General features: G+C 43.1%; 1 protein-coding gene across 1 annotated transcript in view; it reads left to right on the top strand.

Annotated features, from left to right (window-relative positions):
• Positions 1-1,266: 1,266 nt before the first annotated feature.
• ablim2 (actin binding LIM protein family, member 2) overlaps positions 1,267-21,159 on the top strand; it is a gene marked incomplete at its 5' end in the record, with an annotated part of 75,056 nt that continues 55,163 nt past the window's right edge. Inside the window, one exon of the mRNA XM_079491348.1 lies at positions 1,267-1,401. Within this exon, the coding sequence (XP_079347474.1) occupies positions 1,267-1,401 (135 nt within the window). The remainder of the gene's footprint in view (positions 1,402-21,159) is intronic.

Here is a 21,159-nt window from a genome sequence, read left to right as displayed (position 1 = left end):
CTGCACAGCAGGTTATCTGAGGCCTTTCTCTTAAGTATTTGGCCAGTGAAAATATTATATTGTGCTCAAAAAGCTTCAAAAGCATTGAAAAGAATATCACAAAATTGTATTTCAGTACAGTACTTGCATACTTTTAAATGGACTTAGTTACTTTTCACTACTGTCAAAAAGCCTTTTCAGTTCTTCTCGTGTTTATGTTATTCAGTGTTGAGCAAGACTGTCTCCACTGGTTCCATTCCAATACTATGCACCCTCAGAGAGCTCATTTACTGACTTGTTAGTGTGCGGTCTGTACTGGTATTGTGCTGTGTCTGCTCACTGCATGGCCCTAAGGGTTCCTCACGTTTTTCAATGACTCTCACTGGTTGTCTGTTACAGTGTGTGTACAGTACACTACAATATACAGTAAAGCAGGGGTGCCCAAAAGGTAGATCGTGATCTACCAGTAGATCACACAGGCTGTGCAGGTAGACCACATGACAAATATGCAATTTAAATAAATAATAAACTATTTTTGGCATCTGCCACTTGAATTAAGGTGACTGCACTTGATTGATTGACATCAAAAAGGTCAGCTCAAACCCACATATTTTCAATCAGTATTACAAAAAAGAAAAAGAAGTGCATTTGTCTAATATGTAACTATTTTCAGCAATGGGATAATATATATATTTTTTGGTGGGTAGATCTGGTTGAGCTGGTCATTTTGAAAGTAGCTCTCAAGTCTAAAAAGTGTGGGCACCCCTGCAGTAAAGACTGGCAGTGTTCAGTCTAAAATGAGCACTCCACCCGTTTTAAAACCTTATCTTCTTACTAAAAAAAGTCACAGAGTCGTTTTCAAAGAGTTGTTTTACTATATAATACACACGGAATCGTCTCAAGAAACGTGTGTGTGTCCAACACAACCACTGCAAATGCCTGTAGTATATAGCCTGGTGCACTAGCAAGTCCATTCTCACCAAAGTCAGTGTTGCCATGTCTGCTTATTATAAGCGACTTTGGGATTGTTTTTCTGGCAGTTGTGGGTTGCGTGGGGGGGGATGGGGTTCTGAAGTGTAGCTGCTTATTTTGGCTTGTTTAAGTTAGTAGTTCACAAACATTTTCATGTCAAGGACATCCAAATTAATATGTATTTGTCCACAGATTCCCCATCTAGAAATATGTTTACCAGGGACCACCATGCCAGATCTGTTTCGTTAAAATGTTTCCAAAATATTCCACATTTGTCGCTTTTCTTCCAGAAAAAGAGAGAAGGAGATATGGAGCATGCCCATGCAGCAACATTCAAAAGCCTATAACAACGCCCTGCTTCTGTGGCCAACGCGGAAGTTCCGAGCTCTCGCCCAAAGTATAGTTTCTGACCACGACGGAGGCTCGCCGTCTCAAGCGTACTTGAGCCACGTGAGACACCACCGAGCGAGCTAAAGCGAGCGAGTTGCCGTGTCGAACGTTGCGAAGTTGGCTAGAGTCGACTCAGGACCGTTGGAGTTGCGACCCGATAGGCAGAGAATAGTAAATCATGTTCTGGCGAGAGCGTTTTCCTTCTACTGCCACTCAAAGTGGCTACTGGCCAATCACAACGCATCGTTGCACAAGTGCACTGGCCAATCACAGCATGTCCTTGCACAACCCGTATAGGCTTTTGAACAGTGGCGTGCACAGATAGACACTAGGGGGTGCTAGAGCACCCCCTGCCCTTTTGGCAATGTGCCCTTTTGGAAAAAAAAGAAAAAAAAACTTTTTTTTTCCTACTTTTTTTTGATTTTTCAAAAATAGCAGACCTACAAGTTCATAGCGCGCCACCGAGTGGCGCGCTATGAACTTGTAGGTCTGCTATTTTTCAATAGCTAAAGCATAACATAATGCTAACACCAAAAGGGGTTCCCGCCCAAAATGGATTAAGGCAACCGGCCGGTTCCACGCGCTGCACAAGGTGCCCTTTTTTAACTTGAGCACCTGCCCCTCTAAATGTCTGTGCACGCCACTGCTTTTGAATGACGCGCCCATGTGCATACAACCCATGCAACGTAAACCATAACAAACAGAGAAAGCTGTTCTCCAATTTCCACTTGTACATGTTGCTGTAATAGTCCTATCGCGCTCAGTAGCTTCTGCAGCACGAACACTGCACCGCTGATGGGTGCCGCCATCTTTGTTGTTGTTGTTGGAGGGGGCAGGGGGGTGTCTATGGTGTCATCTGCTCAGGAAAGATGCGTATTTGTTGTACACATTTTTTTCACTCTGGGACCCGGTTTAAAAAATGAGCATATTCGGTCACCCACAACGCTCTTTCCATGTGGACTAAACGGCAATACGATTAAAAAACATTTGCGGATACACCTTAAAACGTTTCTGTGTCGACGGGGCCCACGATTTCCATCTACTCACCCTGCATTTTGGTCGTGGGTCTACGGACACTTCCCAATTGGGGTTGGGGATTCCAAGTTAATAGAATCTACAGGATTTTTTCTTCCTGGAATAGAAGCCATTGTACTTGCATTAATATTAAATAGGCCTAATAAAATAATAATAATCCATCCGCAGCCCTCCTCTGAGACACAGTGAGTAGACAGAAATGGTGCCATCTAATTAGTGAGGACTCATTCGATGTTGGGAGCAATGAATTACAAAAATGTTCACATTGCACTTTTAATTTGGTGATACTGTACCTCATGCATACAGGATGAAGCTTTTATTCAAGGTAAAACACAATCCTTGTTTTGGAGAATACGTACATTGCTTTATTGACTCCTTATGTTCTGTACAACAGCAGTTTAAATTAATGGGAATTAATCACATTAAATAAACGCTTTCGGCACATAATCAACCTTTTTTTTGTACGTGCAATTGTGTTGTATACTGCAGTGTTTCAACCTTGTTAATTTAATGTCCCAGGACCAAACTTTGAACACCACTTAAAGTGCTCCCTCCAGCTCATATAAATTTACTTCCTGTTTTTCCCTCCCTAATTGTTGTTACCGCGCACCATGGGGTTGTGGTTTGAAATCATCCGTCACACCTTAGCAACGCTATAGCAACCTGGTGCACTAGCAAGTCCATTCTCACCAAAGTCAGTGTTGCCATGTCTGCTTATTATAAGCGACTTTGGGCTTGTTTTTCTGTAAAGTTGAGTGTAAATATTGGCAGTTGCGGGTTGCGTGGGGGGGATGGGGTTCTGAAGTGTAGTTGCTTATTTTGGCTTGTTTAAGCTGCTAGTAGTTCACAAACATTTTCATGTCAAGGACACCCAAATTAATATGTATTTGTCCACAGATTCCCCATCTAGAAATATGTTTGCCAGGGACCACCATGCCAGATCTGTTTCGTTAAAATGTTTCCATTTGTCGCTTTTCTTCCAGAAAAAATATTGAAAATAGCAGATCTACAAGCTCACAATGGATGGGATGCACATGTTGTGAGCTTGTAGATCACCGATACATATAAGTTTAAATTGCTCATGTGTCCTATAGTCGCTTCTTTAGGGCTTTCTTGTTTTCACAGACCTCTGGTTTCTCATTTCTCTCACACAATCTGGCAACATTGATGTCCATTCTCACGGTGGATTCAAAGTCAGCGGCGATAATGGTAACTCACTTAGGGCCAAATACCCTTTTGTAGGCACTTAAACTTTTGAACCTTCGACTCAAAATGCACTTATTTTGTCCAAAGATACACCAGAAAAACACACCAGAAAAACACACCAGAAAATTACATCGGAAGAGCTTCAACACAATACAGCTATAGAGTCGTTTTAATCAGTGAATTAATCCTTTTGGGATGTCGGATTAAAAGGTTTAACAAGGTGTGTGTGTGTGTGTGTGTGTGTGTGTGTGTGCGTGTGCGTGTGCGTGTGTGTGTGTGTGTGTGTGTGTGTGCGCGTGCGTGTGCACGTGCGTGCGTGCGTGAATTCTGCACACCTGGCCATTAGAAAATGGATTACATAATCAGTTAACCTCCTAACTCGGCAGTCTTGAACAACAGTAAATTTACCGCACGGACAGACGCACACACACACACACACACACACACACACACACACACACACACACACACACACAATTTTTTTAACTCAAATCTTTTCTTCCAGGGGGTCACTGGAACAAAATTATTTGGGGGGTGCTTGACATGAAAAGGCACCACTGACACAGCAGTACGTTTCTCAGAATCGGCCTCATGGGTTCACATGGTCGTGACAGGTTCTCTGATAAAGTGGTCAGGAGGTGCACGCACATCCCAGTGAAATTCAAAACAAAAATGATGGTGATGACATTAACTCAAAAACATTTTGGGGCGGGAACCCCTTTTGGTGTTTTAAAGCATTATGTTATACTTTAGCTATTGGAAAATATCAGATCTACAAGCTCATAGCGCGGCACCGAGTGCCGCGCTATGAACTTGTAGGTCTGCTATTTTTGAAAAATCGTGAAAATCTTTGAATATATATTATTACAGAGTGAACATTTTTACTCAAATCTTTGCTTCTGGGACAACATATCAACATAACATATTTTCAGATGGGAGGCGGAGGCATATTACATATAATTTTTGGGGTCCTTGACGTGAAATATTGAGCACCACTGATACAGAAACATAAGGTTTTTCAGAAAACTGTCGGGATTTTGAAGACATTTTTTAAATTTCGACGTCAGGCCTAAATTGGTGGCAAGGTCCAAAACGTGACAAAGACGGGCATGAGGCGTAAAACAAAACGACGGGGCAGACAGATGAACTTGACCTTGACCTTTGGCAGTCAACATAGTGGTGTAAATTAAACCCTCTATTAAGCAGGGTGAAGTTAGGTCCGCCTCTGCGTGCCACATTGTTATTCATGATCCAGTGACTGTCGTCAGAATACTTACAGTACACAGGTAGGCTAAAAGTATACTCCAGAAATAATCAGGCTATAACATAGGGGTTTAATTAAGTGGTGGATTTTTTCTTACCGCGCACCTTGGGGTTGTGGTTTGAAATCATCCGTCACACCTTAGCAACGCTATAGCAACCTGGTGCACTAGCACCAGGTTGCACCACTACCTGTGTACTTACAGTACACAGGTAAGCTAAAAGTATACTCCAGAAATAATCAGGCTATAACATAGGGGTTTAATTAAGTGGTGGATTTCTTTTGTAGTAATTGTCAATATACGTATAAGTAACTTCTAACAAAAATAAATCTAATACTTGTAGAGTGGTGAGAAGTACAAATTTACTCCCGAAACGTAGTGGAGTAGAAGTATAAAATATTGAGTATTGACTTTTTTTTAGATACTCAAGTAAAGTCAAACTAGGCTATACCTCAAAATGGCAATAGTTTTGAGGTAAAGTACAATATCTTAGTAAATATACTGAGTTACTTCCACCACAAAGATACAGAACCTTACCCTGGAAAAAGGTTCGTTTCAGTAGGAATTTTGTCTCCTCAGCCATCGCGGCATTAAACAAACTGCCCCGCCGATAGGATGGTTCTGTACACAGTGGGGACCTCATGTTTTTGTTTGTCTTGGTGTTATGTTTTTCTGTACTATGTGTTGTTTTTCTTGTTGGTGTTGGTTGGTGTTGGTGAACAGACCTGTGAAGATGAATATCCTTCGGGACAATAAAGATTATTATTACCACTGGAAATGGCCTTGAAATTGGAGCTACGATGACAGAATCTGTGAGAGCTATTCCTTTTTCTATTGGGCCACCCACTGGCTGCCACCCGGACAGCCAGGTCCATTAAAATGCTAATTAGATGTCTGCACGGCTCTGTGCAGCTTAGAATTATGCGAATTGGGCGTGGCAGAAGGTCTGCTCATGTGGATGGGTATTGACATTGTTATGAAGGGTATTACGTAATCCTCTCTGTCAGTGAGGTAAGGTTCAAGGCAGGAATCCAAGATCAGACAGACCTACTGTATAGGGCAAAAAAGTGTCAAAGTCTTCTATACAACAATGTTTTGTTCGCTTTGTTCATGTAGCGTGCGTGCGGGTGGGTGGGTGCGTGTTTTGGTGCTGCTATAACCTCCCTATCTTTCAACACTCAAATGGCCTTAGCAAGTTTTTTTTATTTATTTTTTAACTGTGGATTCATTAACCCATTTTGACCACAGATCAGTTTCTAAAAATGTCTTCTACATCCTGACAGTTTTCTGAAAAAGCTGTTTCTATGTCAGTCGTTCTTCGATTTTTGAGTGGTGCAAACCACTCCAACAACTGGCTTTGTTAGTACCCGTGTGTGTGTGTGTTTGTGTACCTGTCCCTCAAAAGAATGAGCATGGTTACTATGGTCACTGACATTACATCAGACCACAGCTGATCAGGCTATATAAGACCTTGCACCACTCAGTTCACACAGGTGTGATTTTTCAAAAATAGCAGACCTACAAGCTCGTAGCGCGCCACTCGGTGGCGCGATTAATGAAGGCATTTTGAGAGAATGAGGGATAAAAGCCATGACAACTTGACAAGCACTGCTCTCTTCCTGTGACATCCTCTGTAATGACTTTCACTTCTCTCTGGGTCTTTCTCATGACATTTGGGCTAATGCTCTTACTGAAGGGTATTTGCAGACAACATTAAAGGCCACGACGTCTAAATTGAATTGAATCTAATTGAATTTGGTCTGGGTTTAGGGTGGCCTGTTATTTTGTTTGGCTATTAAACACTAGCATGCATGACTGAAGTAAAATGAGACACATAAGTAGCATGTGCTTAAATTCATATTTAGAAAATGTTTCAGATGTCAAACATTTCTGAGATGATAGAATGGTGATGGATGATGATGGTCATGGAAGGGGAACCTTCTGAAAGCTTCATGGGCAAAGATAATAAACTTCAAAATCTCAAAAACGGTCAAAATGACCTCTCAGACCGCTTAAGGCCCAGCTTGCAGTTTTAACTGGTAAGCACAAATTTTAGGCTATAGCACAAAAGGCCAAACTGGGTTCCTCAGAGCCGGAGAACTGCACTTTTTTTTTGTATTTATTTTCCTTTTTCCACATAAATGACAATACAAATATACAAAGAAACAACAATGAACATTACAAGACAATTACTGATATAAAGAAAGCAAAACAACAATAACTAAAAACAACAGCACTACTCCTCTTCAGCTTCATCCAAATTACTCATACAAAGAAAACAAAACAACAATGACCAAAAAAGAAAAACGACAACAGCACTACTCCTCTTCAGCTCCATCCATTAAATGTGACAAATTATTGTTCTTAATATAAGAGAACTGCACTTTTAACCTGATATCCGGTGCCTGACCGGTTTTGGGTTTGGGTTAAGGGTTTATTCTCATGCCAGGGCTCCACCGGATGCGTCAAAACATTTTTGGCTAAGGTCACGCCTGTAAATAATCCACGGCACCCCTTGACAATAATCCACATTTTGACATATTAACGGTATGTAAATGTGTAAATCTTTCCTTTGTCACAAGGAAAACTGGAGAGTTTTTCCTTTAGGACTGACTTAAAAATAACTTTTATAAATGTATGAGGATTTCAATGAATGTATCTTGTAATCTGAATAATGCAGCCTTGTTTTCTTTTTTGTTTTTGTTTTTCTCCCTTTTCTTTTTTTGTCTTTTCATCAATAAAAATTAAGTGAAAGAAAATAACTTTTATACCACTTAACCCTACAGAACACCCCGTTCCACCCAGACAATTATGTTTATGTGTGATTTTCATAATGTTGCTGATGTCTGAGGTGGGTGTGTCCCTGGGTACCTTCAGGATGCTCACTGACATCCCTGTTGTTTCTACAGGCAGGTGTTTGGGTGGGTTTTGTGATAGAGGGTAAAAAGATAAATAAACCCATACTCCCACAATGGGAAGTTGATGCTATCATCACTGGGCCATTCTTGCATGTCCCAGGAATGGGTGGACCAAAGGAGAAGTTCCCAGCTCCATTATTTTTATTTTTTATATAATTTTTATCCCACGATTTTGTAACCCATTTTCACCCCTGTGTCAATGATCTAATGTGATCCTGGACTCTACACACCCTCCGCCAACCTAGTCCCCATATATGGGGGACATGGGGAGAGCAACGGACTTGAACTCATGCTTCCTTCATGCCAAGAGTGTCCAAGTTGCTCCTTTACACCTGACAGGGGCATTATTTTGTTTTTAGGAATATGTTTTTAGAAATATGTTTTTAAAAATATGTTTTTGAGTAATACCCACATTTTTCACTGATTTTGCCCCCACATGATAGTGATAGGGCCCCCTGTTTTTTTTATCTGTTTTTCTTTTTCTTTTTTGTGAAATGTCATGTTGAAATGTTAAAGTAGAGTACCTCAAAATTGTCATGTATTGTTGTACTTTAATATATTTTTATGAGAAATATTTTTTGTGAAATCGGGTAAAATATTTCCAGGTTTAGTGATGGTGTGACAAAATTAAGGTTCTAACATTCCTATTCTGGGGGGAATATTCACCAAAAATAGCCGATCTTCAAGCGTGGACAGTAGATCTGCTATTTTTGGTGAAGAGTGGTGTACTGTGGGCTGAAAAACTCGGGTCCGTTAAGTATAGAAGTGGTCGTTAAACTTGTGTGACATCGATCAATTCCAAATATTATCAAAGTATTCTGAGGCACCACTGGACTTGCGTCAAGGCACCCCAGGGTGCCACAGAAACAGCTGTGTAACACCAATGTCCGCGTGTCTCTGACGTCTGACAGCAAGCTCACTGGGCTGGAGGTTGCGGTGAAACGCCCTGGGAGAGATTGCAGGGAGCTGGTGTCATCTTTACATGCTCCGCAAGCTTCTATTTATAATGGATAGCTGCAATAGTTCCCACATAACTCACAAGGCACACACGCACACACACACACACACACACACACACACACACACACACACACACACACTGAGAGACAGGGCGAGGGAGTGGGCAGAGAGGTTCTAGCTTTGTCAATATTGTCAGTGCCAATAGACAAATCAAATTGACAAAAAAGAAGTTCACTGCACATACCGGTACATAAAGACAGACAAAGAGGGGAGACAGAGGAGGAGGAGGAGGGGGGAGAGAGAGAGAGAGAGAGAGCATGTGTGTGCATAGAATCATATGACCTGTATCATTCCGCGGATAGCAGCGACAGACAGACAGACAGACAGACAGACACCACTCGATCGCGCGCTGCCTGTCTGCCTGCATGTCACCGACCGACGCAGCTGCTCCAGCTCCACTGATGAGCTCGTGCCGCACCTCCCCTCGGCTCTCGCGCGCCACCACACAAACACAAACACACGCGCGCACACACGTTACGTACATAGATAGCGTGTGTTAGGGATGCACGGCGACGGCGACTCCAGAGTGTCCTGCAGGAGCCTCCTGTTGTTGTAAAGAAGACATTTGGGGATATATTATCATCATCATATCTAAATATCAAACGCACCGCGCGACGCGTCCATAAACAGAGGATATATACCTTACGGGTTGAATTAAAGGAACACTCATTTATAACAACACCACCAGAAGCGACGACGACCATGCCAGAGGAGAAAGGTAAATGACTTGAAGCGCGTTGATACGTAGCCGCCGGTGTAAAAAAAAACAGATCTACAAGCTAGCAAAGGCGTCGCGATGTTCGCCCACAGGCGCATTGTCAGCTTGTAGATCTGCTCTTTTTAACCACCGGTATTTATTTGGCATCATGTAGGAATTCACCTCTGCGGCGAAGAAGAACCAATTCTGTCATTTTGAACATGTGTTAAGTTGTAAGTAAATTGCTGTCAGGCAATTAAGGGACCGAGAGAAAAATAGGCTATATGGTCATTGGTTATGAAAGAGAAAACAAGTTGAGGTAGGCGGCTATATAAACATGTCATGAGTCACTGCAACAGAAGTGTTCTTTTGTTATTGTTTCATTATGTGGAATATTGTCAATTTGTGTAACAGCAGTCAGGATACCGCCTGCCTACCCCAGTGCTTCTCAAGTGGTGTTTGGGGACCCCCACGGGTCCGTGGAGTGGAGGGGTTCCAGGGGTCCCCAGCTAAATATGTTAATATATCACCTGAAAACAGTTTAAGCTATTTGCTCTATATTTTATATATTAAAAAAAAGCAAAATCTTGAATATGTTTTTAATATCGGCTATTTAACACAAATCTTCTCATGGGGGTCCCTTCCTTTCCTCACTAAACATTTTCAGATAGATAGGCCAAATAGTAGGCTATAGGCCTATACATATCAATTTGGGGGTCCTTGACATGATAATTAAAAACCACTTCCCTAACCCTATAGTCTACCTACCTCTGCTGCATTCAGACTGTTTGTTTACTAATATACGGTTGAATGACAGCACTGCAGCAAGGAAAACAGCCTGGCTGAATGACATACTAAGCTGCCCTCTATGGGACCCCCGCCTGGCAACAGCACCTGTGCTGCCAGGTTTTGTGAGAGAAAGAAATAAGCAATCAGCTGGGGCCGGGGCTGGGCGACATGGAAAACATATATCACAATATTCTTTCAAGCAGTAGTCTATCACGATACACGATATTATCGTGTTATGTTTTCATTAGGTTTTTGTGGTTATTTTTCAAGTTTCAACATGTGGAATTGAATGAATTCTGTACTGGCCATATATGGAGCATGTCTTGAGTGTACAGGGTTTGATGAGCTCAGATGCAACATATGAAATGTCAGAACGGGAAGGACGGGTGATGGATCAACATATGGAATGTCAGAACAGGTCAGCTCCATATATGGAGATCTAAGGGTTTGAGGTCAGGTGTAGAGTTGCTGGCCGGCTCCATATATGCAGATCTAGGTGATGATCCAGTCTTCTCCATGTATCCAGGGTTTGATGAGGTCAGTGTTGTGATCTTCATATATGAAATGGCCATATATGGTAGTGTGATGTGTCACGAGGCATGATGTTATGAGGTGTGACCATATATAGAGGCGTGATGTCATGAGGCGTGACCATATATGGAGGCGTGAGGTCACGGTGATGTCAATGAGGCGTGACCATATTTGGAGGCGTGATGCCACGAGGCATGACCATGGAGGTGTGATGTCACGGTGATGTCATGAGGTGTGACCATATATGGAGGTGTGATGTCACGAGACGTGACCATATATGGAGGTCTGGGGTGACTAACTAACTGACAGACGGACGGACGGACGGACGGGAGATGCAGGTTCTCATAGTAAATGCGACCTATGGTCGCAATCAAACACTTTAGAAGCAAGTCCCAAAAAATGTATTATAACTTATTATACTTATTATAAGCAGACATGGCAACCCTGAACAGCACTGTCATTCTGGGCTCCTGCCCTCTGGCTGCCTGGATGGGAGGCCTGACACCTAGGCAGGCCCAGAGCCATCTGGGCTGCAAACCAACAGACAGACAGACAGGGCGCCAGGGTGGCCGAGCCCATGGATATAAAAACAAGTTGGTGGTGGTGGTGTGGAGAGAGAGGAGCGGACGATGCAGGGTTGTTTATAAGTAGTGTGTTGAGTGGGCGGGTGTTGAGAAAGAGAGAGAGAGAGAGAGAGAGAGAGAGAGCGCGCATACCAACAGTTTGCGCAACGGGGATCAGTATTAGCAGATGCCTGGACATCCTATAACCCCCCCCCCCACACACACACACACACACACACACACACACACACACACACACACGGAGGGGACGACAGTGTTTGTCCCCCATAAACACAGGCCGTCCGGACAGGCTTTCTCTCCGCTCCAATGTCATGTCCTGAACTGGCTCGTTAAAGCCACAACATGCGGTGCGTTAAGCCGGTCTTTATAGAGGCCGATGGACCTAAATGTAGGACCCTAAACTGTTGCACACCACACTGACACACACCACCAAGTGTGTGTGTGTGTGTGTGTGTGTGTGTGTGTGTGTGTGTGTGTGTGTGTGTGTGTGTGTGTGTGTGTGTGTGTGTGTGTGTGTGTGTGTGTGTGTGTGTGTGTGTGTGTGTGTGTGTGTGTGTGTGTGTGTGTGTGTGTGTGTGTGTGTGTGTGTGTGTGGAGACAGACAGACGAGCAGAGATCACATGCTTACACACATAATTTAGAGTCATGCACACACATGCGTACTAACACACACAAACAAACAAACAACTTCATTAAGACTCTTCAGCTCAGGCTTGACCATTATCCGTTATTGCAAAGCTATTGCATTTAGTTTTTGGCGGTGCTCTGCTCATGAGATATATTACAGATTACTGTGCAACATACACAATCTGAGATCTCTAACCCCCCAGAGCAGAGCATAAGATAAGACATTACATGAATGAACAAGCAGAACAGCTTTCAGTTTATGCCATATACCACCTAGATACATATCACTACTGTACTACTGTAGATACCACATATCATGGCACAAGCCATGAATCACATACTAATCACAGAATCACCCATTACAGAACTAAATGCCACAGGGAGGAAGGAGGTGGAGGGAATTTACTACTTTCTCAGCTTCAGCTATAGCATGTAAGTGAACACAGAATAGTGACTGCTTAAATGGACCGCCTTGACGTAATGTGGGCGTGTGCGAGTTAGCCTGAAGCGAATGAGAAACAGACAAACTGATTAGTGGGAGTATATAATACATATATTCATATTATGAATGAACTATTAGCGAATGAATGGGGGGGTCCGGGGAGAGATAGATAATTAGAAGTAGCCTCCTGCCTTCTGCGTCATAATGACCTATCACAGTGGTTTTAAACTTTTACATGTCAAGGCCCATTATTTTTCTCAGCATTTGAGCCACGGACCACCATTTGATGGGATTTAGCCTTTCAGACTATGAAAAACAAAAACAAAATAAGAATACACTCAAGAGTTAAGGATCTATAAGGGTCCATTTGGTTACCAACTGTTCATAATTTAGCTGGGGACCACCTGGAACCCACTCAAGGACCACTGGTGGTCCCCGGAACACTGGTTGAAAACAACTGAACTATCGGATAGGATACACACATACACTAGCATTGAAATTTGATTCTCAAGCTTTTCTTCATTTTAAAGGACCCTACTACTGTGAGAGAGGAGGTCAGAGAGAGACCACCTATTACTGCGAGAGAGCGGGGCAGAGAAACCACCGCATACCTCTAGGACCCTCTTTTGATACGATTTTGACCTCTGGGGGACCCCAATCTGTGAACATTATGTTAGATATGATGTGGTCTGTCATTTGGTCCAGCATTCCATTACTGTCTACTCTATATGTGCTCTATGCACTCAGAGTTGCAATGCCATGACTGCTATCATTGCAACTCAGCTCACGATAGACATTTCTTGTACGTTCTGTAGTTGGTTTGAGTAATGGTGAAGATTAACACGCATGCACACGCACACACACACACGCACGCACACACGCGCAGATATCAGCCAAAGGGTAGTGTATCATCATGGGTGTCTGATGTAATGGTTGGCAGGCTGTCGGCAGCCACAGCGACGCCCCTCATTCCTCTGAAGCTCGCCGGTAAACAAACCATCCTTCCATCCAGTGTTGATTTTGACAGCACGTTTTTATTTAGTATTGGTCATATCGTTATTTGAATAATATTCTGTTAAGTTCTAGTCATTTTTGAGTCATCTGAAATCTTTCACAGACATTTGGTGCAGACGGAAAAGCGGTCTGACTAGACTAGAGGGATTAATAGTGGTTAATAGAAAGGTTGCTGGGTTTCTTTGCCTATGGCCGGAGGTGCCACTTTGATTGTGTTGTCTACTCGGGCGGTGCAGTAGCTGCCTGGGTGAAGACAGCCTATTCCTGACACCTTGTCCTGTTTTGTTTCAGCCGCTGATTGAGTCCCCAGCTGCTGGTCTCGTCTGTATTTAGGAGGCTGGCCCCCGATTGGTGCACGTGCTGCTGCACGCACCCTGGACTGATATGAGCGCTATAATCTCAGCTGTTATCAACCACAGTCGTTATGATAATTGGAGCTGGGTTGAAGGTCAATACAGCCAGTGTATACTGGCCTTTCCGAGGGCCTGTCACAATGCATGCATAATCGCCTGATGGCGATTATTTGAGATAATCACTGTTTTCAAGAGTGTTGCTCGCAAAAGTCAGTAGTATTATAAAGTTACATAAAAATGTGTAAGGCAACAAACCTGAAAAATCTACGACTTCCATACAGAAAGGGGGGAAGGCTTCCCCCCCACTATTTCCATTTCAAAGGGCTATTTCAAAGACCCGGGCCTCAGGCCATTTTTGTCAGCAACGGGGTAATATTTTTTTGGGTGGGTTGAGCTGGTCATTTTAAAAGTCTCAAGTCAAAAAGGTTTGGGCCTGGGGGCACCCCTGGTCTTCAGTATTGCCTGATTAATTTGGTTGTGAGGCTGTCAGGACCATAGAGTATATATATAATAGAGACTGAACTGGCGCGAAGCTCCGCCCCCCCAGCTATTCATGTCAGTGGAAGTTGCTCAGTGGCGTTTTGAAGCACCCGGAAGACTGCCGGAAGTACCGTCTGAGAACGTCTACTTCCGCATTTGACCACCAAATTTTGGTGGTCAAATGCGGAAGTGCAACCGAGCGCTCAACGTTAAAGCCCAGCTGCACGGGGTTTCCCGGTCATGAATCCACGGGTCCGCCTGTAGTCCCTCCTCCTACCACTAGGGAGGAGAGCTTCAACGTTGGAAAGCCTGCCTGCCCCCTTGGTCAGGACAGGTGCTCAAAATAGCTGAAAGCCAGTGTTGTAATGTCCGCTTATTACAAGTGACTTCCGACTTGTTTTTCTGTAAAGTTGCTTGTAAGTTGTAAATATGGGTAGTTGCGACTTGCGAGTAGTTTTTGTTGGGGGCTTGTTGCTAAAGTGTAGTAGCTTGCTTCCTAATGTTGTTTAAACCAGTGGTTCTTAAAACTTTTTATTTAATACATTATTATGTATTTGTCAACAGACCCCAGTATTTTGTGACCCCTGTACCAGATTTGTGGTGTTAAAATGTTTAAAAAAATATATTCAAAATGTTCCACTTTTTAATATACCAGGCTATTTATTTTATTATCATTATGTAATGTTTTGTTTGAGGTGTTGGAAACACCTATAGGCCTCACTTGGTTGTTAAAGTCCCAATGACATGACTGTATTACTGATTAACAATCATTTCTTAAACGAGAATCAATCAAGAATCGTTTGGAAGGTATTCTGAGGTACTGTAAGTTCATGAATATAAGCTTGAAGAGCAGCTATATTTGCCATGCAACACCACTATACGACGAGACATAGACATGCGCTTAGGTGGTCAGGATGTTGTTATACAAATACACAAGAACCGCAGCACTGTAAAGTAAAAGGCGCTAAAAAACATATCATTATCTCTGAATGTGTGTGTGTGCGTGTGTGTGTGCGTGTGCGTGTGCGTGTGCGCGTGCGCGTGTGCGTCTGAGATAATAGGATCTGTGCTGTATCGGTTCTGTCTCCCTTAGGCTACACTACCCTCCTGGCATATGTATACTATACAGCAGCATGGTGTTTTTGCTTAAAGTGCTGACTCCATGTTTTCTAGAGAGGCTTTTGTCCATGAGTCACGCTCTCTTCCTCACTGGCTAGAAAACAAACAGGTTGATGGACAGACATACAGGGTGCCTATAGCAGGGGTTCTCAACCCGTGGGTCGCGACCCCTCGGGGGGTCGCCAAATTATTTTGGGGGGTCCCCAAATTATTTTCAAAAAAAAAGAAAAAAAAAAAAAAGATTTCTTTTTTAAATTTTATTTTCACGATTAAAAAAAAATAGCAGACCTACAAGCTCGTAGCGCGCCACTCGGTGGCGCGCTATGAGCTTGTAGATCTGCTATTTTTCAATAGCTAAATTATAACAATGCTTAAAACACCAAAAGGGGTTCCCGCCCAAAATGGTTTAAGGTTATTGTAGCAGTCAATTTATATTGGGGGTCGGGAGGGGGCGGGGCGGGGGTCCCGAGACATTGCCAAAGCATTTCCGGGGGTCCCCGGCCAAAAACGTTGAGAACCCCTGGCCTATAGGGCAATTTTTGTCTTTCTCCCTCTGTCTGTCTCTCTTAATTTACTGTCATCCACTCTTTCATTGCACCTTATGATAGCCTTTTTGCCTGCTCCTCCTACGTCTCAAACAATAATTAGCAGCAAGGGTTCAATCACACAAGCACACACAAACGACCCCTACCTACACTATATGACTGTATACATGTCGCACGTGCACGGACGCAGACGCACACACCCACCCACACACAGGTGCAGCTGACTGTGCTTTGAGCTGAGTTGTGTTGTGATTTTCTGCTGCGTCACTGTGTGTGTGTGCGTGCGTGCGTGTGCATGCTGCAGTCACAAGATCCCTGGTATTATAGAGCACACAGCACTCTTACTGCTGACAGCACACCCAACCCTCAATTCTCTTCTCTTCTCTTCTCTTCTCTTCTCTTCTCTTCTCTTCTCTTCTCTTCTCTTCTCTTCTCTTCTCTTCTCTTCTCTTCTCTTCTCTTCTCTTCTCTTCTCATAATGAAGGGCATCACTCTGACACAGATCGTTCTGTTTACCATCACTCTCTTTTCTCTTTTCATAATATTTGACACAATGACAGCATGGTGTTATAAGACAGTATGACGCATTGAATCTGTGATACCTGTGATAACTAAGTGCATAGTAGTGTGCGCATGTGCTCGAGAGAGAGGACCAGAAGAGAGGTGAAATAAAGGGAGAGAGGCACAGTTCAGTGAGATAGATTCATCTGCGTAAGCAAGCATGACACATCATCTGATCACTACTAGCCCACCGCCTGAGGGCTGAGGCAGAGATACAGAAATGACATGATGGTGGGCAAAACATTGTCCCGTCCAAGGGCGTGACGTAAGATACACAGGTCTAAAACATCATCAATCATACTGCACACAGAAATCGATAACATATTGACATAGTGAAGAAGTAAATGCCACAAGGAGCAGGCTGGGTGAGGGGGTGCGTATAGGGCTGTCACCATTCTAAATTTAAGTTTAATTTCCACACAGATAATTGCGATTAACGATTTAATTGTGTTTCTTTGGCATCCAACACATGGAACATTAGGCTTTTAACGTTTGGCTTTTAGGCTTTGTAGTCACAAATGGCACAGGGAAGATATGACAAATGACTTGAATATACAAAAAAAATGACAAACAAATGTAATAATTTTGTACTAGTTGATCTACAAGCTCGTGAAGTGTTGTAAGCTTGTAGATTTCCACTATTTCCACAATTTCCACTTCAAAATGTATGGAAACGATTGACGATTATGAAAGAGTAATTGCGATTATCTCAGATAATTGCGATTATATCATGTAATAATTGTGACAGGCCTACAGGTGGGGGGTGTTTGATGACTGACTCTCTGAACCCATAGTCTGAACAGTGAACAGCGTTCTGCTTAAACGGACAGTCTAGAATGAACTATTAGAATTGACGGGCGTATATGTTAGCTTGTTAGCGAATGCGATTTGGAAGGTGACTGTTGTGTTGGCAACGGCCTGGTCACACTGCCAGCTGCAGTAGACACAGGGATCACAATACACAGGTGAACAGAACAAACAATCAACACTGGGATTGGCTGGGAGACCAACAGGACACAGGTGGAGAAAACTAGCAATCACGAGGAGGTAAGACAAGACAGGCAAACAACAGGAAACACTAGTGCATCACTACATAATAAAAGTACACAGATTATAGTTCATGACAATACAGTTCGTGACATCGGGAGTCTTTTCCCAGATCGTGTTTATGACCAAAACGTCAATGTTCACGGCTCATAAGAATAGCATCGCTGGTCATGATTACAAAATTAATTAAACTTTTGACTAACTTCCGGTTTAAGGCCCGGGGTATTTTTCTCACCTCACGCATCTCACCAATAGTGCAAACATGTCAGTAAGGAGGAGGATACATTAATAAGTACAGTAGTAACAGTAGATATGGGCTGAGCAGTAGTCATTTAAATAGATAAATAAATAAGGATATGAGAAGGAAGAAAAAAACATTGATATGGCCATATTGCACGTAACCCTTATTGCACGTGGCCCAAAGCACAAAGTGCTAAACTAAGGTCCAGAGACCATATTCCACAAGTCCAGTGGCCAGTGGCGTCGAGGCACCCTAGGGTGCCACGTTGGCACCCAACTCTGAGAAGCCCTGTTTTAGCGAACGAGATTTGGAAAGGTGACTGTTATTAATGTGGGTGACAGCCTGGCCACAGTGCCAGCTCCCTGACCTATATCGCGTCAGATGTGGTTCCGACATCCGTCGCTCCAAATAACAGTGTAGTCAGACAAAAAAGCCAAGACATTCCAACAGAGGCAGCAGCTGCAGCAAACATGTGGGAAGCAGTACAGCACCCCGTCCTGCCTGCGCTGTCCTGGGTTTGTCTTCTGGCTGGAAGAACAGATCCATTGAGTGCACAGGAGCAGACAGAGGCAATCATATGTTTATGCACACAAAGGCCCATATTCATCATGAATTCATTCAGATTGGTGCGTCTTGGAAACCAGCCTACATTCCCTGGACTGTGTCTCTTGCCCTTGAGAAATGCTTTTTTTGAGAGGCTGATTTTGAGGCGTCTCTCTGTCTTTCTGTAGTGCTGTTATAGTGTGTAGTGGTTCTCAAAGGAGGGTCCGGGGACCCCCACAAGACCTTGGTTATAGCATCAAAACCACTTTAAACCCTATCAGCCATTTCTTTCGAGAGGCGATAGCCCCTCCTATGTCCAGCTTTCAGTGTGTGTGCAAACACAAACTTTGTTATACAAAGCCATTGACAATAAATGGACAATTTTGAGTGTTTGTGTAAACACTTGCGTAACACAAACATTGAAGACGAAGGTGAGGACGCAAATTCTGATTGGCCGGAATGAGATGATATATGATGATGTACGATGATGAGAGCACGGGCGCCTGTTTTTTTTGAGTGGTGCAAACCACTCCAACAACTGGCTTTGTACCCGTGTTTGTTCGTACCAAAAAAACGAGCATGGTTGCTATGGTTAGCAACCAAAAAAAGTCTTGTGTTGTCATTTAGCCCATTTAGGCCTGAGCAAAGATTTGAGTTAAAAACGTTCGCTCTGAAAGAATATATATTCAAACATTTGCGCCACATTTTCACGATTTTTCAAAAAATAGCAGACCTACAAGCTCGTAGCGCGCCACTCGGTGGCGCGCTATGAGCTTGTAGATCTGCTATTTTTCAATAGCTAAATTACAACATAATGTTTAAAACACCAAAAGGGGTTCCCGCCCCCAAAATGGGTTAGTGCCCTAATCAAACTTTATAGTCCATAGACTTGGCTGGCAAACGATTTGCGTCATAGGTGCTCTAAACAAACAATAAGAATCCCATAGACGTGAGACTGCGATATGACGTGATCTAATGTAATCTAACGTAATGTATAAACCATGCATTGGAGGGGCTAGCGTGGCAGCGGTGGCCGAACGGTTTGCGGCGCGGTCTTGATACCGGAAGGTCGCCAGTTCGAATCCCCGGACCGGCACGTTAACATTACCACCGCTGAAGTGCCCTTGAGCAAGGCATTGAACCCCAACCATGAAATGTTCTATGAGCAGTAAACAAGCATCTCGAGCTTAGTCCACTTACCCTGGGTAAACAAAGAACTTTGCTTTACTTTGCTTAGCGCCCCTCAGAAATCTTGAAAAAATGTGGAAAGAATTCAATATTTATTTGAAACATTTTAACTACACAAATGTTGCAGTCCCTGCTATACTTGCGGCAGCGCGTCCTTGACATGAAAACGTTTTGAGAACCGCTGCTGTAGTGCAGGGGTTCTCAATGTTTTTGGCCGGGGACCCCCGGAAATGCTTTGGCAATGTCTCGGGACCCCCGCCCCGCCCCCTCCCGACCCCCAATATAAATTGACTGCTACAATAACCTTAAACCATTTTGGGCGGGAACCCCTTTTGGTGTTTTAAGCATTGTTATAATTTAGCTATTGAAAAATAGCAGATCTACAAGCTCATAGCGCGCCACCGAGTGGCGCGCTACGAGCTTGTAGGTCTGCTATTTTTTTTTTTGAAAAATCGTGATTTTTTTTATTTTGTTTTTAATCTTTTTTTTTTTTTTTTGGAAAATAATTTGGGGACCCCCTAAAATAATTTGGCGACCCCCCGAGGGGTCGCGACCCACGGGTTGAGAACCCCTGCTGTAGTGCAGTGGCTTTCAACCCTTTTCATATCAAGGTCCAGTATTTATTCGGCATTTGAGCCACGGACCACCATTTTTTTTTTTTTTTAAACTCTTTATTTTTTGAATTTTTTAATATGCAAGAGACACAAAGGACAAACAAGGCATACATTAAAACAAAAACATCAACAGAAGAAACAGAATAATAAAAACAAACAAACAAACAAACAAACAAATGAGGTCATGGGATGTACAGCAACAAGCAACAACAATACATATTACAGACTTTTGGATTCATTGACAACCGGAAAGACACAGCCCATATTCACTCCATATCCGCCCCCCCCAGCTAAATACTCTATCCATTTCTCCCATCTTCTTTCACCCAGCTCTTTTTGCAGTCTTAAAGAATAGGTCATCTGTTCTAGGAGATGTAGTTGTTTCACAATGTTGATAAATAGATCAGCAGTAGGACAATACGGACCACCGTTTTGATGAGATTTTGGATAAGGTTTTGTCCCCAATTCAATGTGTATGATGTGGTGTATATAGGAGAGACAACAGACATCCAAATAACAATTCTTCTACACACAATTCCGTAAACTTCTTGTGAATGAAGTATCGCAGATGTTCAACAATAATCTTGAGAGTGTAGGATGAAACCAAATGGGACCCGCAAGATATGAGGTGAACTGGAACTGCATGGGGACAGAACTGTGGCTGCGTGGGACCGGGCTACCAGCTGTCCAACCAAATGATGGACTGTAGTAGTGACCGTGTCCTCTACTGTGCCATATACTGTAGTGCTATATTCATTAACCCATTTTTGGGGCGGGAACCCCTTTTGGTGTTAGCATTATGCTATGCTTTAGCTATTGAAAAATAGCAGATCTACAAGCTCGTAGCGCGCCACGTAGTGGCGCGCTACGAGCTTGTAGGTCTGCTATTTTTGAGTGGTGTAAACCACTCCTACAACTGGCTTTGTTAGTCTGTCTGTGCAGAAAAAATGAGCATGGTTGCTACGGTCACCCAGTTCACCCGGGTGTGATTTCATTACGTCA

Source organism: Electrona antarctica (assembly GCF_951216825.1).
Source record: "Electrona antarctica genome assembly, chromosome: 21".
NCBI lineage: Eukaryota > Metazoa > Chordata > Actinopteri > Myctophiformes > Myctophidae > Electrona > Electrona antarctica.
Note: the sequence above shows the minus strand (reverse complement) of the source record. Positions and strands in the feature narration are given on the sequence as shown.